This window comes from Petromyzon marinus, chromosome 14 (genome assembly GCF_048934315.1).
Source record: "Petromyzon marinus isolate PM22_M1 ecotype Great Lakes invasive population chromosome 14, UKy_Petmar_22M1.pri1.0, whole genome shotgun sequence".
Lineage (NCBI taxonomy): Eukaryota > Metazoa > Chordata > Hyperoartia > Petromyzontiformes > Petromyzontidae > Petromyzon > Petromyzon marinus.
In genome coordinates, this window is record NC_133680.1 from 6,364,221 (window position 1) to 6,391,379 (window position 27,159).

A 27,159-nucleotide genomic window follows, 5' to 3' on the forward strand; every position below is an offset into this window, starting at 1 on the left:
ATTTTATATTTAGCATGCATGTTGCATTTTTATTTACACTTTTTAACAGTGTAAAGATGCTGTATGTTGTTTATTATAGACCAATATCTATTTCCACACCGTAACGTACGCCAAGTTAACCGAGCACTCCCTCGACACACAATTACTGAACATTATTGTATTAATGCTAAAGATAAGTGTGAAGTTGTCGTCATTTAAGACTGGAGTGCAGTTATGTTATGTTCACAACTTATCCAATTAAGGTTGGTAATACTTTACACTGCTACTGGAGCAAGACTCGTCGCCGCAGGGGGTAGGAGCATGCTGCTTTTCTGTAATGGTTATCACACTGGACTTGCAAATCGGCAAGTGGTCAATTAGATCTCTCCTCCACATGCCTCTGTCTCCCCAACAAGTATAACCGGGAACACCGCAGTCGATCGGTCTTCCAAGATGCCTGGGCTAGTGTGGCAGGGGGGGGGGCAAGTACTCTGTAGTGCGGTGTTCGTCACTGCAAGGCCAGCGGGCCCACAGTGCGGTCCCTGACGTGCTGCGCCCGACCGTACACAACTTGTGATAGCGGACCCACCACGTGTGGCAGCCCTCGCACTGGTGATGTCTTATCGGCGAAAGTGTCGAAGAACACTGCTCTACGTGGGTCTCACTTGAGCTCCCTTCTCTTCCGCCAGCGGTGGTGTTCGCAAGTAAGTGCAGGGCTGCACCTTTACCTCACACCACATTTCAGTTGCAACCACGTGTATCTTGGGCCTAGTGGGGTATTTCAATTGTTTGAATACAGCCTACCAGTTGTATTCCTCTGCAGCTTTGGCGACCGTGTAGGGTGACCAAGTTTAGAGGGGGTGGGGGATACAAAAACACCGAGGAGGCCATGGCACGGTCAATGTTGGACACACTTGAAACACACGACACACCAAACAAAATGAGTAACGATACAAGCTGCTTTTGCCTATCGTGCACTCTGCTCTCGCTCTCAACCACTATACAGAGGAGGAAACCTCACAAGTGGTGTTCAGTATTGTCCCAATATATTTCGATTTAATTATACAGGTACCTCTTTTCCACTTGCACAGCTGAGCCATTGCTCTGGCTGTGCCAAGCCACGAAAACCGAGCCATGTTGCTGACATCACACGCAATTTATGACGTCAAGACCCGTATAGATGGCACGGTGCTGCTGTGCTTAAGTTGCACTCACTCACTTGACCGATGCCATACGCATTGCCCACGTCAATAGCTCCGCCAGCTGTGCCCTGAGCCAGATGTCTTGTGAGGTCATTGTAGCACAAGCCCTCGGTTCCAGTTTAGCTCAGCAAATAACCATTGGAAAACAACCCGTACCATGCTGGCCCTGGACCGGCATGGCTCGGATATGCAAGTGGGAAAAAAGGCGTTATATCATTCAAAATGGTGGGCTCAGTATTCAGCCGGGGTGGCTCACTTCCCTTCACCCTCCCCCGCCCCAAGGCTGTGGGGCTGAGCTGCGGACTCTGCAGTTGTGTCAAGCTGGACTAATGCGGCCCTCCTAAGAGGGCGATGGAGAGAGGAGACATTCTCCTCATGCACTGTGCCGTATTTTGCTCGGTGTGTGACAGTGCGGCGGACCCCAAGTGGCACCATCACACGCAGCAGGGAAGAGGCCCTTAAAGTGTCCTTTTTGTGTCTGTAATTTGTCGTGCGCGAGACATCATCCATTCCGGCGTCCACCCACTGCAGCTTCACGTATACACTTATTGTTTTATCCTTAATGCTCACTTTTGTAATCCTGTCCTTTTTTTATGATTACCCTGAAGGCAAAAGTTACCTTTCGATAGTAGGACATCAATCGCAAATATAAATATATAAAAAAAATGTGTTCCACGTAGCACACTCCGATCTTATTCGATGCATCCTTTGTTTAAATAAGTGGACAGCAAGGTAGCAGCTAATAATAAGTAAATATACATTTGCGATGAACAGAAAGTGAAAACTACATTTCTCAAATCAGTTCGTGTGCAGGTGCGAGATGGGGCGAAACGGTGAGTGATGGCAATGGGCTTAGGGAAGCCTTTATCCAGCAGTAGATTGATCACGGCTGATGATGATGATTATTAAATGCTCTGGAGAGGCTGGAGATGTGTCCATGTAGTGCTCGTGTGAAATGTCAGGCAGGTTCGACAGAAATACATTATTTGTGTCACTGGAAGTGGCTTGAAATCGTCAATTTCTTTGCCTCTCAGTGAAAACCTTAGCCGGAAAAAAATATATATTTATAGCATCTGGTGCTGTTCGGCTCGCATCAATCTCTTGTGTCTTAATTTTCCTTTCTTTCCTTTGATTTTTGTTCAGAGAGAATGACAGCGAGCATAATTAAAATGTCATTTCATTTTATTTATATGGAGAAACACAACCTGTGAAGGCTGTTTGTAAGCGTGAAGCTGTCTAAAAGTGTTCTGTGATGTGCTCTTTTTTTGTAATCTGACAGCATTTCAATTGATTCACTCAGATGTATATTTAAAAAGGAAAAAAAAGAATAATTGGTAGAAAATTCACCATTGGGGGGAAATTGAAGCGTGAAATAAAATAATATTAATATAAAAAACCCTTTGAAACTACTGGAGGCTACCATTAATCCATTCGTGACGATTGAAATTTGGTAACTTTAATATCTGACTTTGCATCTGCAAACAGCTCAAGTTGAGTATTTATTGACAAACACTGCTGGTGTTGCTTTCACGTCTATGTTTAATGGATAGCGAGTGGTACATTGGGCGCTGCCTTCCTCTCAATGCGATACTTGACTGTGGGTTTACTAAGCACACAGATGGTTCTGTTAGGGACTGTTAGTTGCCCATCTGCCAATGCCCAGAAAAAAACAGACATTTGAGGTGAGAATTTTTTTTAAATCAAGTTCACAAGGGCTTCTCGTTGAAGCTCTGTCGTCCCGACAGTTCTGTTCCTTCACCTGAAGAAGGCTACTTGTGTTGTGGCCGAAACGTCGTGATTTTTGTTGTTTTAATTTTTTTACCTACGTGACTTTACCGAATAGAACCAGAGAGTATTCACAGGGGCTGGCAGACAAGGTGCATTCAAAGACAATTCTTCCTACAAGGTTGCAATTAGTTTCAAAGTGTAATTTCTGCTCACTTCCTTTCCTCTCCTCCAAGGGCGACGATGATCGGGACACCGCAATAGCTCCACGACTAAAACATCGGCGTGCAGCAAAATCCACATCGACTGCCACATCCAGCCAAAATGTAATTTATCCTTGCGTTCGGTCGTACTAAAAGCCCCTCCGCAATGCATTCAATTACCCTTTCAGTGTTGCTCATTTGTTTGACAAGGTGTCAAACAAAATCAACTCGCTCTTGCATTTCTGGCCTTGCATTGCCACAATGCCACTGTAATTAGGAACGCCAACAGAGGACGCGTTGTGGCTGCTTTTTTTCTGCCCGGGCTAAGCACCCTGCCCACCCGCACCATCCATTCATTTTACACACGGCATCCCATTCCCATCCCCGTGGCCTTATTATTAAACGCCACATGACACGGCAGAAAGAAAGAGAAACCTGCGAACTCTGAAACAGACCTTGTCTATTGGACCGGAATAATGAAGACGTCTGTGAACGGTATTAATCGATTATACACAATGGCAAGACCTTTACGTTTAACTACGGAGACTTAGTAGCGATGTGTTGTTGGTGTGAAACAACACTAAGGATTGATGATGTTCACGCTTTTTTCTGATGTAAAGGGAAATGTTTAAATGTAATGTTTGACAATAAAAAACAGGAATTTGTCCCAGTAACGGACGGGAAGTGCGTTACTATAAACATGAAAATGCAGTTTTATTGCCGTTTAGGAAAGAGATAACATGAAACAGTGGTTTACAAAATGGGACCTTTTTGCGAGTATCAAAGTATGAAAAAACAAGAATACGTTTTACCCTTTCTGGCAATAAAACAGGTGTTAAGATCAGGGGCGGAGCCAGGGGGGGTGACAGGGGTGACATTCTGCGTATAAGTGTACGACACTCGGTCTGGCGGACTCCGTGCAACTGCATTGTCAGAGTGTGTCGCCAACCGATGGCGTCTAGTTCAACAGCCTGACTCTCTAATTATTCTTGAAATTAACATTTGTTGAATGTTACCCCGGCCTGAAATCCTGGCTCCGCCCCTGGTTAAGATGTTCATACATGAAATGTAAACCTTTTGCAGGGAATCAATTTAGTGCATTGTCTTTGTACTTTTCCCCTTTTGGCGTACTCTGGTCTACACTGGTGGTGAGACGAGGCCCTAAAGAAGACTGGCTGGTGCAGGCCAATCAGTTTCAAATACAATGCATATATAATTATCAGAGCATGTTTGTTTGCATGTTCGCTACAAGTACCGTGTGTGGTTAATACGAACTTGATTCCTTGCAAAAGGTTTGTGTTTGGTGTATGAACATCTTAACACCTCTTTTTTTGCTAGAAAGGGTAAAACCTATTCTTATATATATTTTTTATAGTGGTTTACTTTGTCAAAATCACAGTGCTGTCCTAAAGAGTACAACGCAATACGATCGTTTGACATTTTGGGATTATATAACAAATGTGCAATGCAGTTTTATGTAACATCACGGAAGGTTTTGTTAAATTTAACTTTAAAACTCAGACCGAGACCAGGCATATATTTTTTCCCTATGTGAGCAGATAGAAGAGTCTCATCACTAGCTAAATTGGAAGCATTTTATTTCACCAAAAAGAAATGATTGGGCTGTATGAATGAGCCCTGGTAGCTAGGTAATGAACTATCAAGGGATTATGAAACGGAGGGCATGCTGGGGTGCATAACTTCATTCAGGAGTGGACATCAAAGGAATTAACCCAGAATAGGAGGTAATGGATGCCATCTGAGGTGGGGCCTCATAGCTGTGTTGGTGTGTACTCCTAACTCATTTGTCCACCTCCCCAATGAATAACCCTCAATACGTTTCAACCTTTGTCAATGAACTCCTGGATAAAGGCGTCCCCATGGCATGCCGGTTGATCAAACTTCGCCACACTGGTCAGTTGGTGAAGGGATGGAGGGGGCAGGGGCATAAGCAAATGGTAAATTCAGATATCACCACTCAGCCTTGACCGATACTCAAACTCAGATCACAGAGTTTATGGCATTGTGATGTGCTAAGTAATGAGCCACACCTATTCTCCCAACCACTGCCATCAATATACATCAAATTGTAGCAGCACATCTAATTGACGTGTTTTTGAGTGATAATATACAGTAAAACCGGAAAACAAATGAGAGAGCTATAACAGCACAATTGCGAAAACCTACATACGTTGTAACGAAGCAAGTCAGGCCAAGTAGCCTCTGTCATGCCCAATCGATCAATCTTGTTAAAAAGCAATACACATCAAATTTAATCCAATGAATGTGAATTCAAATTAGTAATCAATTACTACTTATTAAATGTTTAAACTAAAATAAAATCCAGATTGCAAGTCAATTGTATTACGCCTTCTTTTCCCTGGAACCCTAGAGGGAATTCATTACTTTGGACCTTAATGCCCAAGGGCAAGATAGAGTTTTGTTTTCCATTGGGAGATAAAAAGTCTGAGCCCACTTGACTTGGAGGAAAACAGTGAATAAGGTGTATTGCCAAAGTGCACTGTAGTCTGCCTGCAGCAATTCTATGACCCGCTCAAGTCAAAACCGTTAACTTTCCATTTGCAGCCAGAGGGCTGTGGAAGAAGGGAATAAGAAAGGTGTTGAAAGAGGAGAGGAGATGTGATGGTAGAGTGGTCACGGGTGGTATACAGATAGGTCTTGTTATCTATTTCTCATGATGATAAATTTGTATTTGGCAATGTCGTTTGGTTATTGTTTGTCAACACATCTCACATCCTAAATACATCATTGTGTGTTTTTATGTTACATCCAAACTAGGACTGTGCTTTTCATGAGATGCTGTGCCTTCGTTATACAAGAATACAGGATACTAATTCATTAGTGATGAACACGTCAATGATTGCTTCAACCAACACCTATTGTTTCACTCAACACTGCATATTTTCCAATGTTCCTCACACAAATCATCTGGCTCAAACAACAGACCATAATACAGCTTTTTGCACTGTATAATACCAAACTGCTATTACGGCCCGATGGAAAATTGTTCACATTGTACTTTAAAAAAGCTTTCTTGCAATCTTGCCAAAAGGGCATGTGTCTGTGAGTGAGCAGATATCAAAAGCAATAGTGTATGCCTTTTTTTCCAGGGCTGAATGGCAAACTGGTAGAGGCCAATATGGCAGTGTGGAGGAAACTGAACTGGCAGATAATAACCGTTGGCCCTTTCCCATTCCGATGACGTGCGTGTACTTTATCGTTACATATCCAGGTCGGAAGACATATCCAGGCTCCCACAAGGCCATGCAGGAGGGCGTGTGTCACAGTTTGGCGCCAGGGTGTGGTCGTGTCGCTACAGTTCTCTGCAGTTAGTACAGTGTCGTTAAAAACAACAGCGCTATGCCTCTCCAAATAAAATTAACGCGAATTGCTTGCGCATTCCGAGATTCAGCAGTGAAGGGATCCACCCTGTAACTTGCAGACATCTTGGAATGGAAAAGGGTTAATCAGACAAAATCTGCTGCAATTAATAGTGTTTCAATTATACCTTAGCTCCTTTTAAAACTGTGGAAGACTATTATTTTTTAAAAAAATCATTTGTTAAATAAAACAACTACGTAAATGTATGTTTCATTGCATTGGACGAGCTGATTGTGTTTTAAATTATATGACACTGTATTTCAAATTAAAGTTTACTTTGGCTTTAATTGGTATACTTTGAACAGGTGAGAAAATAAATCGTGAATTTTTCTTCTGATAAAAAGTTCACGAAGAAAGATGGAGAGATGCAAGCTTGAGAATCACACTGACAGCAAGATAGACTGTAAAGGAGTGTAAATAGACTTGGGTATGACACCTGAAAGAATGATGTAGCCAACCGCGCCAATCCCAAGGTGTGGGGGAAGCACAATAAATGAAACACAAAAATCAGTACTAAAGAAATGTGTTTTAAATCTAGGTTTAAAAGTGCATACAGTAGCTCCAATGGCTTCCTAATATTGGAAGAGCGTTCCAGACGGCCGCAGTAGCATATCTGAAAGTGTGTAATACAGTGACCGTCTTTATTCGATGCTTAGCCAAAAGCTGCTGCGGGGATGACCGGAGTTGGCGTGACGGTTTATCCTCCCTGACGAGAAAATGATGGACAAGACTGGTGATTGAATGGCAGCCGAAGGAGAGAATATGTCCGAGCTTAAGTGATAAAAGCAGCTAATGTGCAGAAGTGAGATGGATTGTGGCACCACAGGACCAAGAGGAATGGAGATTGCATGGGTAGACCTTCATCCAGAAGTGGATCAATAACGGTTGTTGGTGACAATTCTATTCTGGTAGAGAGGTCTGTTTTAGTGTTCTAAGGCAAGTACATGAGGATTACAATTAATTTTACAATGCAATTCAGGGTAGTTTTCAACAGTGGAAGTTGCATGATAATACCACCGCACAATAGACCATTCGTGTAATTAACCATGTCACAGGGTATTCAATATCAACTTTGTGGGAAACAGTACGCTTTATGAATTCCCTGCTGAAATTTCCAACAGCCGCAATAATGAAAGAGTCGTCTCCGCACAAAGTGACCCGGCGGTGAGAGTTGCTGACCATAAGGGTACCCAGCCAGTAAAATGCAAAACATTTAAATAATGCCACGTGCGGCAAATTCAGGTCACAAAGCAATAAGGATTTCATTGTTATAACTTTTTTTTTAAACAATAAGCATTTAAATAACGGGACATTCATACCTCCCTGATCTCCCCACCCCCCCTGCCCCCTCCAATAAAATCGCACACACATTTACTTTGTGAGGAATTCCTCTGGTGTAGTCCCTGCAAAGCAAGTAGCTTGTTGGACAAAATTAATTAAGGGCTGCTCAAAAAAACAATTGTGAATTGTTTTTGTGTTTCAATTAGTATGCATATAAATAAGGGATTCACAAAAAACAATGTGGGACTGAGGGGCCCTGGGATATAGATTATATGACACTTCTTGCCTCTGCAGATTTCCTGTCACTGTGTGGTACTCTCCGAATTCTTTCACCTTTTGAAGACCCCAAATGATGATTGTGGACAAAACAGTGGCACAGTAGTGGTTAGCATGGTGCGTTATGAAATTGGCAATTTGAGTTGATTCAGGGGCACGGCTAACATCAGTGGCACATGATATCAGAACTGGTGCTGGCCCATCCCTCCTTCACCAACCTGCACTTGCCAGAATGGTGAAGTATGTTCAGAAAACCTACATGTCTGAGATGGTGCGGGGAGGCCCTCATCCATTCGTGGATGAACGACGGATGGATATTAAAAAATATATATATCTAATTTCACATGTTGATCATGGATTAATTTATCACTGAATCATTTCTGGGGTGCTGGTAGACTGGGATGTGGCATGTGATTAACAGCCACAGCCATAGTGAGAAGATATTATGGATGTGGTGTGTCGGGTGCTGAAATATTTTCTAGAGTTCGGCCCTGGACAGCTGTAGCTGAAATTTAGCCCTGATGTAAGACCCATGGCTGAAAATCCCAGGCATAAATTATATAACAGATTTTAAGATGAAGAAAAAGGCCCAGTTGGATAGAATACGTATAGAAAATCTTGACCGACTGATATGAAGTTCTGAAAGGGCTACACAGCTGAAATTTGTATTCTAGGCACATAATGATGCAATGATTCAGTAATTAAAACGTGTTCTTGCTCCCACAATGCAAGCCAGTGGTTAGCGTCAGACACCGTGAACCTGGCGGCCTTAATGCGATTCACGGTCATGGGTAACCTTAGCGGCTAGTGTTGCCTGAACTGGTCCTGGAATGCATCCCTTCACCCTACACAGGCTGACCAGCATGGTGAGGTATGGTCAAACAACTTCTATGACCAACACGGAATGGGGTGGCCGCCATCTAGCAGTGGATTGACAAAGGGCTATACATTGTTACATTTCAGTACAGTATCATTCTAATATGTGTTTATGTAATTGGTTTACATTGCCCATTTACCAACTAGAAGCGCTACATTCAGCACGATAATAAAAAAAATCAACAGATTTTAAATCCAATCATTACTCTGAATTGTGGAAGTTCATTCATTCGCAAGGGAGGTCAGTCTATGATTATACCTTGGAAAATCTGAAAACCACTTTTTACAATTTGGGACCTCCAAAAATGATGACCTAGAGGTCTATTGATTTTACTCATAGGCCAGGATCAACCTGAAGTTATAACCTGCTTTACGTCCTGTACAAAATACTTACAAATATATACGGTCAGTTTAACACGTAGGCTTTCACGACCAATATCATCCATAATATATACGGTCTCTATCGTGAGTGAATCAAGCAAATCGCTTCCCGGAGAGGGTGACGCTAGAGCTGGTAGAAAGCAGGCCGACCCTATTATCGGCGACTATTAACACATCTGCTCCTGACTATGATGAAGGATGAGACATTTACTTGTGTTTTTCCCCTTGGGAGCAAAGTTAACCTTCACTGAAATTGTCACCGCGGGCATAGGTGGCACGGAACAGTAAGTGGCATTTAAATAGTCAGACGAGTCGATGCATGCTGAGGAGGAAATGCTAAAAAAAGAAGTGTCGTGGAATAGATGTAGAGAGGCACCGGATGAGCCATTTCTCGTTTTTTTTATACGTCTTTGATGCTCGCTGCAAATTTATTAGCATGGCGGTCCGGGTGACAGACCTTCCTTCTTCCCCTTTCTTCTGTGCCGTGCCCCATTGCCAGGCGCGATGGAAGCCAAGCCCGTGCCCCAGGGGTCATGCTTGATGGCGTGTGTCCGGCAGAGTCTGGGACAGCTGCCGGCTTGTCGTCGCTCTATTGAGAAAGTCGTCATCGTCAGGACGAAAGGGAAGAGGCCTTTGTGATCGGGGGCGTGCATGCTGCCGTCAGGCCGAGAGCTGGCGCGTTTTGGCCGCAGTGTTAATGCACCGAAGCCAAGAATAACCGCCGTAGCGGAAATGCGGATAAGGTTAGAAAAGGAAAGGAGAGTATGGAAGTTGGAGCACAATAGTGAGGTGGCCAAGCAAACGAGAGGCCATTGGTTAGAATTCTTGGCGTGGCAGTTGAAATAGCGGACACGTTCTTAACCCCCCCCCCAACCCATTTATACTGCTCTCCACTCAGCAGCATAAGTGGCTTATACTGCAGTTAGTCCATAAGTGTGGTTACTTCTACCTCTTTTTAAGATGTCTGGCGAGAGAGTAGGCCCACTACCCTCTAGAGGGGGTTCTCTAGGGGTCCCCTTCAGTCGGGACAATTCTGCCATCAGTGGCATTACCACGACATTGCAGGGCTGTGCCTTTGCCTTTTACGGAGCTGTAAAGGCGAGGAGCCCTGCTTCAGACAGTTGGCCATGCTTTCACATTATGAGAAACTGGAGAGACTGGAGGTAGGCCGTGCATCTGGGGGAAAAAGCGGTGAAATTCTGGACAGATCGGCGGTCAGTGTCACATATATACCCTACTGCCCTTTGCAGGGCACTCGATGTTCAGGCAAGTAACCATCATGTCTTGCGCGATGTAAGCACAATCCACCTAATCCCACCTCAAAACTCGGCTGGATTGTAGCCATGTGCCTCCTTACTCAGCGGCCAGTTCTCTGCAATTGCTGGCTGGTGTGTAGAATTTAAGTGCAGTGTTGGAGCAAAAGAAAAAAAACGGGGGGGGGGGGAGGGTGTCTGACAGATACAAGTGTGATTGAGAATACCATTAGGAAAACTGGACAAAGCAAAGTGGATCGGATGATTGTCGGAAAATTAATGCGATAGTTTGGGTACGTGCTGCAGATGGAGCAATGCGATAGGAGGTTGTAGATTGGGCACCTCCAGAGGGGGCGGCAAGCAGAGGGGACGAAAGGACAATGAATGATGTTGAAGGCAGAGAGTGGAAGGCCCTGAAGAGATACCAGATTACGTGGGAAGAGGCGAGATAAGAAAGAAATTGAGACGTGGCAGACTGCTTTCGTGACGGTTGACACATACAGCTTAACTTCCATCAGTAAATAAAAACATAATAAATGAGTGCCTAAACATCTTTCAAATATATTAATTGAACGGATATATGCGTTTGATTGCACTTTTAAATATTATACTTGTTTTTTGTGTATACATAAGAGGTCTAAAAAGAGAGACCTTTTAAAAATTTAAAAGTGTTTCATTCAAACCTTTTGGAAAAGGCATGTCCCTTTTGCCATTAAAACAGACCTCGTGGGGTGAGCACCGTGGCACGCTTTGAGCCTTGACAGATAAAACCTGACAATAATGCTCTCCTTCACTCTCGCAGTCACATAGCCTCGGCTTCGAATTCTACACAAATTCGCCAAGCGTTAATCACACTTGAGCTTTTCAGCCAAAGGCATGCCTTGCCCTCCTGTCACAACCAGTAAGCCAAACACAACTAGATAATTACTTTTCCCAGAATATTTCGCCAAAGGACACCTGAAGTGATGCATTTTTGAAGATTTCCATCCCCCCCCCCCCCCTTCAAGCCTTAGAAGGCTTGTTTGCAGGATTAGCTTGTACGCTTAATATGGAAGTTTATTTTTATATTTCAGCAGTTGCGAAAAAAATAATGATATTCATTATTAAACCTAAACATTTTCTGCTTCGCCATCCCACCATTTTCAATGTATCGTGAAAATTGGATGAAGTCTTTTCTATGCGATGCATAAACATTTTTCAGTTTTTAGTGCATAATAACTGCTATACTACAGAGAAGGCATCTTCTTCACGATTTAAGACAAACTGGCATGGCGTAAATGCGATGATCTCGATAAATTATGTTATTTTAGTTTTCAAACGATAGCAAATGTTGAAAGCGGAAGCATACGCCAGTCATTATGCAGATAACCTTGATCTTTTGAGCAGAAAATCGATTATTAATAAATATAGTATGTACATGGACAACGGATTTGTCAATCGGCTGTTAGATAAGGGTATCCCTACACTGGACAAGTCAGAGTTATATGATCATACTTCACCAAGCTGGTCACTGCAGGTTTGTGAAATTGTGGATGATCGGGTGTGTAGTGTTTAGCGCGCACGGCCAATGCCACTTCACGATTGTCTGAACCGGTGCAGGACCTCCCCTTGGTCGATTCAGCCTTTAAATGAGTAGATAGCGAGGTAAACATCGCCACGAGGGAGACAAAGGCGGTCGGGCGTGGTGCTCCCTCGTGTGGCGTGCCGGCCTTCAAGGGTGCTCGCGAACAGTACTTGCCCTAACAGTCTGTTAAGCCTATATGGGCGAATCTTTGTTTTTGATGGAGGGAGCGAGGGTAGAACAACGGATTTAGCTGCACTGCCCACAATGACAACTGCACCTGTTCTAAGGGTGATGGCCACCCATCCAAGCACCGTCTCAGTTGAATTCTTGCTTAGCTTCAGATATCTGATGGGATTGGGTGCATTCTGGGTGATTTGGTCACATACAACGTGCATTAGAAGTAATCAGCTAACGTAGTGGACACGCATCAAAAAATTATATTTGTCCACGATATAATTTCTTTCACACATTGTTGAGTTACAAGCTTATCAGGAAAACACATTGATCAATACAAATGATCCAGAATCCAGCAGCATTTTCCATGCAAGAATAATTCATGTTGTACTTACAAGCTGTTAAAAAAAACTGGTCGTGTGTATCGCACTGTGCTTTGATGCAGTGTGTGAAGAATACACAGCCTGGTTGCATTTACATGATCATTAATATTCAGTAACATTCCTTGAGACCCAGATATATCCTAAGGCATCTTTTTTTCATTATGTATTAATTTGCACACATTTAGCACAACCAAGACAGACTGCGCAAAGAACAGCCCATAAACCACATTACCGGTCGCATTCAACAATGCGGGTTCAACCCCGATGAAGCTTGGAGAGCTGAAGGGAATTCAAAAGAACTCACAAACACCTTATGAGAGACCCAACATGGATACTACCTGATGCACAAATGGAGTATTAAAAACTCTCCAGTAGTGTGCGACTGTGGTCATCCAGAACAGACCGTACAACGTATAACGACGCAATGGCCCCGATCCGCAAATACGAAGGAGACATCACAGCGACGCACTCCGCTGCTCCTGACGCGGTTATCTGGCTTGGCCACCTGAATGTGAAATTGTACTTGTTGTTGCTCTGCATCGACATCAGCAGCCGTACGGAAGAAGAAGAAGACGTGTCTCCGAAGTGCTGAACAAGATCGAGTGAGAAGACGAGACTGCGATGATGGTAAACACACAAGTTGAGATGGAGCAACAGAGGGCTTATAGTGCTGATGGCAGCGGTGAAGGGCAGGAGGAAGCAGGCTGCTACATGAAACTACTAAAATGTTAGTATTGGCCACTGCCTTCCAGCTGGCCGGCTGTGTGGGGCCTACACACCACATTACACAAGCACGACTTGGGCAAGACATTAAACCTCCCAAGCACAGGAATTGACAAATACAGTGACCGAGAATGGCCCCTAAAGTGCTGCAAACAGGGTTACCAATTCAATATCTGCGAATTCATAAATCAAGATAACAGCCTTATGCTCACACTGGGCTGCATTTTAGGATTTCACAGTTTAAGCAAATGTAGTGTTCCAAGAATGATTTTGTAAATATAATTGTCAATGTTGAATGTGTGAGCAGGTTATTTGAAATATTAGTTTGTTCCCCCAAATGCATCAAAACAGTAACACAAATGTAATATCAATTACAGGCAAATGATGAATGTAAGTTAGTTCCTATCGATTGCAATTTTAGAATAACATAAAACACACTGTATTAATTGAAATCAGTGTTATTCATTTGTTCATTGAAATTTCTGAAACTAACATTGCACACTCTCTATTCATCATGTTGTAGCTATTCAGGTCAGCTTTTCAGCATTTAAAGTACAATTGTTAAATATTTCACCGAAATTATCTGCTACTCTACTCATTTACATGACAACTAATCGCACGTTCATTTTTTTTAAAATATGCCATTTCGACAATGGTATGGCTTATAGGCTCCTTATGAGACGTAATGGCTGTTGAACTTTAAAATCAACTGCGGTGATGTTTCTTTCCCCCACAAACGGACGAGGAGGGAATTCTTGGCAGAGCGAGTATGGAAATAAGATCGGATTTGCTCCGGATGAAAATCCAGGATTACAGTTTTATCAGCAAGCTGCATAAGGTCCTCTCTGCTTAGAGGGAAGTGGAAAAATATGAAGCCAATTTACAGCATATGACATGCAGCCAGCTTGTAAATATGCAGAGATGAGCTGCTATTGTTGGCACAGGTTTTTAGTCGAAAAACTAGTTATGCTTACTATAGCATCATGTGGGTGCCACGAATTAAGACACAAAATAATATATATTGTGCTCATTGTGTCTATATATATCGAAGTTTATATGTATCACCAATCACCTTTTTTTTGCTTTCTTGTTCTTTCCTGGATATACGTTAACGTACAATGTTTGTTCATTTCCTCTCGGTTCTCAATTCACGCTGGCTTCAGGAAGCTCAATGAGATCCCACAACTGGGGTTGCACAAACAGAACTGACTTTTATACTCTTTGGTTTTATTCGGTAAAGTGACGTAGGTAAAACAAATTAAAATAAATTGAAATAAAATAAAAGAAACGATTAAAACACGACGTTTCGGAGGCAAAGCAAGCTTCCGTCTTCAGGTGGGACCAGTCACAGCAAAATCGCTGCACTGTGACTGGTCCCACCTGAAGACGGAAGCTTGCTTTGCCTCCGAAACGTCGTGTTTTAATTGTTTCTTTTCTTTTATTTCAATTTATTTTAATTTGTTTTACCTACGTGACTTTACCGAATAAAACCAAAGAGTATGAATCCTTGCAGTCACGAAAGCTTCAAATCTAGAAAGAACTGACTTTTATTCAGACGCACCGGCAGGTAGGTGATGAAGGCATGCGATAGTTGTGTGCACTTGGTATTCCTTTACCCAGTCTTTATTCCGAGGAAGCTGATTGCCGATGTCAGTATCTTCACTGTCCGGAACAGATTTGTAGGGTTTGAGGGGACACCTTCCTTGTTCTGCTTAATGTGTGCATGTGTCTTCTGTTTATTATGTGGTAATTGGCTTTTGCTGAGCGTACAGTGAGGAACGGACGCACGGATGTTTAGCACTGAACAAATATTAATGCTGCCGCAACCCTGACCATTCTTCAAATGCGTTTCAGCGGAAAATCCAACGCGTGCATTGTGGTATTTCACCAGATTAAAATGAGCGACAACAGAATTGTGGTTATTTCAGTAAAGGGGAATATTGAGCGTGTTAAAAAAAACACGAAAGCAATAAATCCTCAAGAAAGATAAAGGTGCGGTGAGAAATGTCTTTCTTACACCAGTGCTCGCAGAAGCGCGTGAACTCGAGGGGGTTCTAGAGCCCCTCTAGAGAGTATTTGGCCTACTCTTCCACACTGGCGAGATATCTTGGAAGATAATATAATCTCAAAGCTGTGAATAATGTATATAACTGCACCATTGCACTCCACATCGAGCGCTGTTCGTTGCCGAATGTCAAAAATGAAAAGTAAAATGTAGGTTTGAAAATGGCAACATATAGTAACCGTTAACCGCATGGATACCGATACACAGTTGGAACTGCTTTATAAAATTATGGCTAAACAGTCATGGAGCAATGATTCACCACTCTCCCTCAAACTGCCAATCCCAACCCTGACAGATTCAAATCATGAGAATCTATTTTAATCAATTAATCGAGTCATCATTATTTGCCTTTTAAACAGGCATTATGATTAACTTATAACACCAACTTAAAAAAAATACAGATACATTTGTGGCAATTGTTAGGTATCCTTGAGCCACAGCACTCAAGGACATCACGCAAGAGACAAATGAACACACCTTAAAACCGTAACATCAATCAGTGCCACGGCTGCATCTTAAATTCCTTCGTGAAGCGACAACGCTCATTTTGGGTTAAACTAAAGTGCAGAAGTTGCCTTGAGAAAGACAAAAAATCCTGCCCAAATATTTTGTTTTGCTGTAAAGAACTGCATTGGAACTGTAAAGTGGATGAAATCAACAGTTCACTGCCCATTACACCGTATGTAAAAACATGTATATATTTAAGGCAGACTAAAATTGAGCAGACTAAAAACCATTTGTCAGAGTATTCTTGGTTCTTTCGGTAAAGTCACGTAAAAGGGAAATAATAAAATAATACAAATGAAACAACAAAATTCTCACGTTTCGGCCACAACGCAAGCAAGCCGTCCTCAGGTGAAGAAACAGAGCTGTCGGATAGACAGCGTCCTAATGAAAGCTTTAAATCGAAATTCAATTGTCACCGTTTCATTTTTTTGGTAATTGTTACCCCAGTCAATTTTGCAAGAAAGCAGATCTGATTGGGAAAATATTCCCGAAGTTAGGTCAGCTCACGTGGGAAGTTAATGACCATAACCAAGAGCTTCTAGAAGTGGCACTTGCCAAGAAAAGTGTCTCGATTGAAGCCAAGCTGACCCAGGCAGAAAGCCTCTAAAAAGATGGCAGAAGCAATTAGTCGTGAACAGAATACATTTTGAAGGTTTCGCAATTTTTGAGTGTCTGGGGGAAAAAAAACTTGATGCATCCTTACCTGGAGCAGTTAATATCTGGTGATTGCTGGAGCAGTAACTAGAGTGTATTTAATACCTGTTTGTGCTGTATTCACCAATGAAAAACAAACTATCCCCCCCCACCCCAGAATCCCATTAAAGTCACAAATACCTCTTATTATGGAATAATAAATAGCAAACATGGCTTTACTAAAAGCATCTCAATGAAAACACGTCATTGAATTGTACACTAAATGCTGACATTTATAAGCTCCATGCCTACTCGAGCTCCCTGGAGCTTATGAATTAAATTTCAATCTCAGCAGTATCATCTTTAGTAATTTCACACGTGCCTTTAACTGTGCACCACAGAGAAGACAATGGATTAAAACATAATTCATTTCATGTGCATGTGCTTATTATACCTGAGACCCTGAGAATACTATTAAGGGTGTGCCAAGACGAGACCATGATTGCAGAGTAGACTTATTTGGTTTCTTGCAGCCAAATAGGGTACAATTATTTACCTTTTCAAATTAACCAATTCAAGTAAGACATTGCACCTCAGTGAATGTTATAAAATTTATATTTTCAAATAAATTACTGAAAGATGTTTACGTAATAACATTTTGATAATATTGTGTTATTTAAATATTAAGATGTGAGATCTCAAAAGAGATCTATCTATGCCTTTCATCAAATTACTCAGAACATTTTCAAGTCTCAGAAGATAGGCAAGGGTTTTTTTTGGCCTGGTTATTACTTGTGTAGCGACTCACTTCGGAGACACTAAGGGTTGGTGGCACTTTATTTAACGCACACTACACACCCTACGCTGGTACACACTATGCTATCTCTCGTTTATACACAGCGCTATGTGGGTTGCTAGCCTATAGACAACACTGGCCGTCTAACACTGACGGCGCTGAACCGAGATAGCCAACTGCCGTCTAGCAATATCGAGTGACGATGAGAGCGACGATGGCGACGAGACGACATAGACGATCTTCAACAGCACGACGAGGATCCAACTCCAAACGACAACCCCGAGATCCCCTACAGAAGCCCCTCTTATACTGTCAGCGTGGCCTGGCTCCGCCCACGGCCACGCCCCCTTTCTAGAACCTACCAGCGGGTTCCTGGTGTGCCCCTTCCGTGACGTTTCCCCCTAGACCCCCCTCTGGTGTATCACCTGGCCTGCTGACGTCAGGGCTGCCGTAAGCGGCAGATCCCCTTCCCCGCCAGCAGCCAGCGCTATGCTGCTACGTAGCTAATTCTATGTCACTACACTTGTATGGGTGACCATCAAGGGCCTCACCAGGTGGAGCTGCAAAGTGATCACGAGATGGGAGTGTTGATTGTCGCCCCCTCATTTTGGACGGGTTTCTCCTGGTTCTCCGATTTTACTCCCAGATGGCATGAACCAGTATTCGTCAAACATTCCAATCCGATATTCTCGTAAAAAAAGAGTATTGATACTCGGTGTTTTTTTTTCGTACAGAAATTGGCATTATTAGCATTGTTATCTACGCTATCATTTACACAGGGTACCCAAATCACAATAGTATCTAGGAAACAATATATTTAACACAGTATATCGCAGTGTTTTGGTGTCAAGCAGTAGCACAGTGGTTAGCCTGTTGTTCTATGAACCTGGTGATCTAAATCTAATACCCAACCATGGATAAGGCACTGGAAAGGGCACATGATATCAGAACCAATCCTGGACCATCCATTCACAAACCTGCAATGAGCTGCGTGCTGCAGAGCGGGCAACCAAACTCCCAAAATCAACACGGGCGAATTGTGGAGGCTTTAATCCAGCAGTGGATTGGCAAAGTATATTACATTACTATTGAACTGCAATATTCGAGATTAGCATGGTTGGCTATGTACGGTGCGAAATAAGTCCAACATACATACGTACATTCCGTAGAGTATTTTATTTGAGCGTATACAGTACAGGGCTTTCGTAATTCAACGGGAATAAAAAACCACATGACCCCATAAGCTGAATTTACCTTGAATTAGATTTCGGTAGGGCAAATAAAGCAGTTAATCGACTGAAACATGTAATGCACTGAAGTGATCTAATTTTGTATGCAATCAGATGGGACCTTGCAGGAAAAATGAGGGCATGTCACACTCACCTCCAGAGCCTTCACTTTTTTGTCGAGGACTTTCTCAATCTCGCCGGTCACCGACTCCACCAGATGCTGTGCATCGTTCCTCCGAACCTCAAACAGATGCTTGTGCTCCGTGTACAGCTGCAAATGGCAGATAAAATTAACCATCGACCAGCACTGCACAGCAATCCCAGTTCGGTGCCAAAAAAATAAACACTGGAATCGCTTGCACTGCACTGTGACCAACTGGACAGAGGCAGCCCCACCAACAATAGCGGCTAATATTTTTTAGTTTCGAGGCAGCGAAGGAAAACTGTAGGTGAAATATCTGTTGAGGAGAACAGAAGCCCAGCAGGGCAATGAAAGTAATTACGGTCTATGTACTTCTTGCATTATGTTATTTTAACCAGGCAACTAGAGACTGCTGAAATGTTTGTTCTTTGAATTAACTGCGCATGTAAACAAAAAAATTTGAAAATAAATAATACCGTTTTGGGAAGAAAAAAAATTGTAACTCCTTGTGTTATTAAACAGTTTATTTGTGTATTTTTCTAAACACATTATTTCCGTCAGACGTGGCTTATTTCACAAAGGCAGTTTAGCGGGGCTATTGTTTTCATGTATGTCAGAATATTATTGCCAGACAATGGTTAAAGTGTGCTTAATAAATACAAAACAAACAACATATGTAAAAACGATTATTAAAACACATTGCAATGATAGTACTTTGGTGTCCAGCGTTGAACATTTCCAATGCCAAAATGTTTGTTAATAATGTTCATATAAATAATAATGGAGCATTACCATGAGTAAAGTGAACATTTAAACATTTGAATTTGAAATTAAATGTATGTAGAAATTACATTTTGAAAGTGAAGGCGCTCATAATTTAAGTGCACATTGAATATGTATAGTACAATTTAAGATCATACATCTGAGATGAGAACCACTTACACATTTTCGACAGTTTTTTTTTAGGCGCATCTAAAACGTGAAAGGAAAGGTACATTTTTTTAATCATTTTTTTCGGTTACGTACAATTTCTTACAATTCAGTGTAGTTCGAAGGCATTCCGAAGTCCGTTTGTCAATGTCGCCTACACAAGTCTCCACTGATTACTCGCAGCCTTCACGCTGTACACCCCCTTATCATGACTGCACAAATGATTGCACACCAATCATGGCAATTGGTGAGGGGAACTTTGAAAGAAAGTCAGAACATGTGTGGCAGCACAGACAAATTACAGATGATGCCACTAAAAGTGTTTCTTTTTGGGCGCCATGAAGAGTTAATTAATTTTAAAAAATGTGTGGGAGCAGTTAAGAATGGATGTCAAAGCGTATTCATATTGACATGATGTATTTAAGTCCTCCTTTAAAAAGTAGGGATTAGTTGGGGATGATGGCGATTGATAAGTTAGACAGTTACATTGTAGTGTGCATTATTGAAATTAATATGCGAGGCATGGATATCCTTCTCCCAAATCATCTTCAGCTAGCCTCTCCAGAGATCCGTGATATTTGCTTTCGCAATTCATGAACGCTTGTTTTAATTTAGAGAAATGTCATTTTAAACATAATTTCACTCGTAAATAAGCATTTATGTAACGTAAAAAAACGAGTATGCACACGTATATCGTACCTATAAATGCAGGATGAAATATGTACAATATACCGCACAGAACAGTGTTACAAGTACTGACATTTTTTTTGTTTTCGATAAATCAATGGTAAATTAGGCAATTAAAATGGACATACCAGTTTTCTATAGTCTGTAGAATTGCACAGTAAAGTTAAGATAACTTGTAATGATTAATCAGTGACCCGTATCCTCTGCCTCCTCAATCATGCAAATGTTTTTTTTTTAATAAAGCTCCCTAATCACAAAGAAGACCACTGAAAAAAATATCACCAAACCTCCATTGACAACGATGGAGCCTGTTCAAGTATCAAGACGCATGTACACAGGCAAGCATGGCCCACAATATGTGAGTTGTGGTCACGAAGGGGACAACTGCTGGGGTGTATCCTTTGAAGTTGAACCCTGCAGAGGGGTCATCAGTGGAATTCAATTAGACTGGTATTAGATTCAATTAGACTGGCATCAATTAGACTGGTATTAGATTCAATTAGACTGGCATCAATTAGACTGGTATTAGATTCAATTAGACTGGTATTAGGCTGATGTTAGACTGGTATCAATTTGACTGATATTAGACTGATGTTCGACTGGTATTAAACTGGTGTTAGTAAAGTCTCAATTAGACAGGCATTAAACTGGTATGAGACTAATACCAATTGGACTGATACTAATTAGAGTGATATAAATGGTCATGAAAAATGCCCCCCCATCCCCATCCCCTTCCCACCCTCCTCCTTACTGCACACAAAGACAAAGATCACCATTTGAGCCTTCGTATGTGCTGTTTGCAAGCACATACGAAGGCCTGCACGGTACACGAGGGGTGGCCAGCACCACGCCTGGCCGCCTATCTCTCCCTCGTGGCGATGTTTACATATCACACTAGATTTGAGGCTGAGTCGACCTAGGGTAGGTTCAAATAATCGTAACTAGTGTTGGCCGTGTGCGGGAATCGAACTCGGGTCGCCGGGTTCGTAGCGCTGCGCCGCTAACCACAGAGCACACACACAGGGAGTACACACAGCGAACACACACACATAGAGAGCACACACACACATAGAGCACACACACACACATAGAGCACACACACAGACATAGAGAGCACACACACACATAAAGCACACACACACATAGGGAGCACACACACACACACACAGGGACTACACACACATAAGGAGTACACACACAGGGAGTACACACACACAGGGAGTACACACACACACACATAAGCAGTACACACACACACAAGGAGTACACACACACAGGGAGTACACACACACAGAGTACACACACACATAGAGCACACACACAGGGAGTACACACACAGAGTACACACACACAGGGAACACACACGCACACACACAAGGAGTACACACACACACACAGGGAGTACACACGTACGTACCTGCTTGAGTTGGTCGACCCCGCTGGCTTGACGCACGACGCGCTCCAGTTCCCGGTCGAGCCTCCCCGCCCATTGCTTAATTCTGCAGCATTCCGAAGCAACAACATCCACGTGCCGTTATTTATCACCGCGGGTCGCGTATCTGCATTGGCGTACAGCTCAGTCCCACCCTCCTTCCCCACTACCCCTCCGACCGGGCGCAAAGCTACCGTCAATCAAGCTCCTACCCTCAACCCACCAAACCCAACCCACCCCTAACCCGCCGTGCCAGGGCAGGAATAACCTCCACAGAAGCAAAAAAAAAAGAGACGTGGGTCTCCTGACCGCAAACAAAAAAACAACTTGTCCAAGGCCGTGTGTTTTTTTTGGGGGGGGAGGGGGAGGAATAAATAATGCCCTAATGTAGACATTAAGATGAGTGTGACGATTTAAACGCGGTCGTAAAATATTCAGCACACTCAGCCGTGACAGGGTGACGGAGCGCATTGCGAGACACGCCCGGGTGTCTGCACGTGCTGCAGTCCCCCTGTTACTGTCGGGAGCGAATTTAGTATATATGCCAATTACTAAAAAAGTGCTGTCCGCATTGTAATGGACAGAACTCGTGCTGCAATATAATAATTTGGATTGAAAAAAAACGTTCGCGCGCCGATGAATTATTTAGACAGAACAACACTGGCATTTGTTTATTTTCTTTCCTCTTGAAAAATGACTGGGGAAGTGTCAACGCGTCTGAGTGGTATTCAAATTATTAACTCGACATAGACAGCGGGAAGATCCCAGGTCTCCTTTGCGAAGGTGACACGGAATGCCAATGACAAATCGTTGTATTAACACACACACACACAAACACACCTGGGAAGTATCAAATGGTCTAATAAGCAGTATTGCAGCAAATTGGAAAACTGCCCATACAAAACTGAAATGCATCCAGCTCTCCATTGCAAATCCACAAGGCATCTCAATAACACTTGATGCTATTGAGCAGTAACGGGAAACGTGCCAACTGTTTTATTACGAATACAAACAAAACTCCGCTCATACACAACTACAAATACCCCTCTCAAGTATCGCCCCCACCCATCCCTTGCCAAAGCCACAAACACAAAACCTACGCTACATGTCATGTAATAAATAAGGAGTAATCACAAAAATAAATAAGAGGGGGCGGTAAAGTAATGTCACAGCACAGATTCGGGTGAGTGATGCAGCCAAACGGGTGGCAGTGGCGCGCTGCCTTGGCGCGATGTGTCTGTGTGTGTGCTGACGTGGGGAGCGGTGGTGTAACGGTTAGCGCCCTGCGCTACCAACCAGGCGATTCCCGCTCACGGCCAACACCAGTGACGATTATCTGAACCGGTCCTGGGCATCCCCTAGGTCGACTCAGCCTCAAATGAGTACCTGGTGCGATGTGTGAGCATCGCCACTAGGGAGACAAAGGCGGCCGGGCGTGGTGTTGGCCACCCACTCTATCGTGTGCCGTGCCGGTCTTCATAGGTGCTCGCTAACAGCACTTTGCCCCAACAGTCTGTTAAGGCTAGACGGGGGATCTTTGTCTTTGTGCTGACGTGAGCCCTTCCGTGCGCCTTGCCGACATTCATAGGCGCTCGCTAACAGCACTTTGCCCCAACAGTCTGTTAAGGCTAGACGGGGGATCTTTGTCTTTGTCGGCAGCCCTGTGCACTTTTGTGTAGAACGAATCGGCGGCGGAAGGCACCCTGTCGCCGTACAGTAGATAGCAACGGGTCAATGTCCCGGGGCTAATGAGAACATTACAATTGGAACCAACCCGAACGTCCTTGTCAATCCCCCGGCATCGCATCATCATCATCATCGTACTCGTCGTCGTGTCTGCTGTGGTAAGCGTCAGGCCACATGGGCAGAGTCGGGCGCGCAATTTCGGTGGCTATCTCAAGGCAATGCTAAATTGGGTGCGCACTTTGTATTATTGTCTATCGCGTTCTATTTGCTCCGCGAACAACTATCGCGTTGGTTACCACCCCTTTACATGCAGGTGACCGCGGTGTTCACACTTCACAAATCACCGAGCACGTATTCTTTGGGTCTTTTGGTAAAGTCACGTAGATAGGTTCAAAGGAAATATGTTTTTTGTTATTTTATTTTAACCTATCTACGTGACTTTACCGAAAGACCCAAAGAATATTAATTCCTGCAGTCACGACAGCTTTAAGTCACCGAGCACGTCTCGCATAAAAAGCGCCTTGTTTGGAGACGAAATAAAGCAATGACTCACGTCGAGTCTGCGTCATATTTGTTTGCGTTGGTGGTGGGTCCAAGCGCGCACACACACACAGGGTCCAACCACACACACACAGGGTCAGCACACACGCACACACAGGGTCCAAACACGCACACACACACACACACGCAGGGTCCAAGCGCGCGCACACACACAGGGTCCAAGCGCGCACGCACACACAGGGTCCAAACACACACACACACAGGGTCCAAGCGCGCACACACACACAGGGTCCAAGCGCGCACGCACACACAGGGTCCAAACACGCACACACACACACGCAGGGTCCAAGCGCGCACACAAACACAGGGTCCAAACAGGCACACACACACAGGGTTCAAACACACACAGGGTCCAAGCGCGCGCACACACACACACAGGGTCCAAGCGCGCGCACACACACACAGGGTCCAAGCGCGCGCACACACACACACAGGGTCCAAGCGCGCTCACACACACACAGGGTCCAAGCGCGCACACACACACGCAGGGTCCAAGCGCGCGCACACACACAGGGTCCAAACACCCACACACACAGGGTCCAAACACACACGCAGGGTCCAAGCGCGCACACACACACAGGGTCCAAGCGCGCGCACACACAGGGTCCAAACAGGCACACACACACAGGGTCCAAACACGCACACACACACACAGGGTCCAAACACGCGCACACACAGGGTCCAAACACGCACACACACACACAGGGTCCAAACACGCACACACACAGGGTCCAAGCGCGCACACACACACACACAGGGTCCAAGCGCACAAACACACAGGGTCCAAGCGCGCACACACACACAGGGTCCAAACACGCACACACACACAGGGTCCAAACACGCACACACACAGGGTCCAAGCGCGCGCACACACACAGGGTCCAAGCGCGCGCACACACACAGGGTCTAAGCGCGCACACACAGGGTCCAAGCGCGCACACCACACAGGGTCCAAACACGCAAACACACACAGGGTCCAAGCGCGCGCACACACACACACAGTTGCTGACGTACTCCGTCTTATTCGCACGACGCTCATTGCCGTGGCTTGCAGGGAGCCAGTACGCACGATGTCCTCTGCTTATCACAAGACTCCCCATTGTTGTAGAGAGAGAGCGAGAGAGCGAGCGTGTCCATACTCTGGCAAAGGCGCTTCGGAGTGATGGCGTAACGCGAGCTGCTACCCGGCGCTGCTGCGCGCAATACGAGAAACAGATCTTTTCGGGAGTGAGTGACATTTTGCCGACGTCTTTCTTTTTATCCCCAAGTAAACATTTTTGTTGACTCCTGTTCGTTGTAATTTCCGTTTTACATAGCAAACCCCATAACACTGCTCACAAATCCCCCCCCCCTTCCCCCGCAACAATTCTTGGCGATCCGCCTTGTGTTCCCATATCGCCAAGTGTTTGTCTTCCCAATGCAATGCTAACTTTGAACAATTCCTTAAACAATGTGATCGGATGCATCTTGGATTAGATTGAGGGCCAAGGTTTTTTTTTAGCGAAACAAAACACTCACAGTATCGATAAACGTACTGAGAAATTCGAAACGATTGAACTTAAACCCATCCACGAAATAACACGCGCGTGTCTATTGAGGCAACCCCTTCAGGAATGAACGCACACATCTATACAGCATGCGGACGGCGGGCAATATAACGCGTCATTCTCTCTTTTTTAAAGAGTAGCACATTTTTAAGACTCGCTCTTTACTATTGCATCGGTTGCGACAGATAGCCAGCAGCGCGTGGTTAAATAAAGAATGCGAAGTCTGTCGAACTCGTAGAAAAACGGCGTGCGTAAGCAATGCGCCATTGGTCAAGTTTCCCTTCGGCACACTCGCTCGCATGCACACTGTTGCGCAGAAGCGCAGCGCGCCACAATGCAGGGCAAGTCGTGTGAGCACAAACACATTACATCAGCGGGCCACTTGTTATCGGCCATGCACTCACAGTAAAACGTAACAGCATTGATATTTGTTCATGTCGAACACACACACGGAGGTATTTGGAGCAGTCTGAAATGCGCCGGTTAAGACCACGGTTAGGCAGCCGCTAGGCATTGACACGGCCAGGTACGGGGCATGCGGAGAATATAACAGACAAGCGCTGGGGCGTCCATACAGAGGAGCCGGTCCTCTTGGGGCAAACAGAGTGCGCGGATGATAACGCGGATCAAGTTATAGTTTAGACAAGAGATGGATTGAGTGGTCACTAAACGATGGATTAAATGTACGCATTGATGCGATGGATGGATGAATGAGGGCGACGGACCCGGCCAGCGCGCGCGCGTGCGCGCGCGAAACCCGCACGCTGGGAGTTTCTTCCCCGAGTCGAATGAGCAAGAGTACTGGGGGCTGGGGGGGGGGGTGTTACTCACGTCCACGGATGCGGGAAGACGTCGGCGCGGACCAGGCTCATCACGGCCAGAGCAAGTGAGACGAGGGCGCTGCCTCTCGCACACGCCGCCGTCGCCATATTGACACCTCTTCGTGCGGGACGCGGGACACATGCACACACACGCGCGCGTGTACACACACACACACACGCGCGCGCGCTAGAGAGAGAGAGAGCGTGCGAGAAGAGAGAGGGTGGGAGAGAACAGACGAGAGAGAGAGAGAGAGGGAAGGGGGTAGGGTGGCGAGCGAGCGGAGAGCGCGCGTTGAGAGAGAGGGTGCTGCCGGCGCGCGGGACGCTCCGCGAGCCAATTAAAGCGCCGCCGCCGCTGCTGCTGGCCCCGGCAGGGTCGCGCGCGCGCGCGCCCGCACGCCCGGGCACGGACGCCAATGCGCGCCGCTCATTGGTTAAGGCGCTCGTTTTGTGTCGGGAGGGAACCCACGCGCGCGCGCGACCGAGCGAGCGAGCCACGGGACTGAGCGATCGATGGGACCCGACCGACTTAATAATCTATATGCCCGACCGATGTTCGTACGATAGACGGAGAGTGAACCGAATTTTAACACGAGGTTGAGTAGAATAATAATACGAAGAAATACAAAATATACAGAGTGATTCAGAGATAGCGTTGTGGGAGAACGTGAGATAGAAGGCAAGAAAAGGACGAGAGTGGG

At 44.6% G+C, this 27,159-nt stretch overlaps 1 protein-coding gene across 6 annotated transcripts in view; it reads right to left on the reverse strand.

Annotated features, from left to right (window-relative positions):
- The window catches only part of LOC116942379 (voltage-dependent calcium channel subunit alpha-2/delta-2-like), a 155,735-nt gene extending 128,930 nt beyond the window's left edge, over positions 1-26,805 (reverse strand). For 3 of the 6 annotated variants that reach the window (XM_032954204.2, XM_032954203.2, XM_032954208.2), the window contains exons 1-3: positions 26,469-26,805; positions 21,829-21,910; positions 18,807-18,923 (exon numbers count right to left, since the gene is read on the reverse strand). In XM_032954204.2, coding sequence (XP_032810095.2) covers positions 18,807-18,923; positions 21,829-21,910; positions 26,469-26,566 — 297 coding nt within the window. In that variant the 5' untranslated portion in view covers positions 26,567-26,805. The remainder of the gene's footprint in view (positions 1-18,806; positions 18,924-21,828; positions 21,911-26,468) is intronic. The other 3 variants (XM_032954205.2, XM_032954209.2, XM_032954207.2) reach the window with 1 other exon arrangement.
- Between the last annotated feature and the right edge of the window lie 354 nt (positions 26,806-27,159).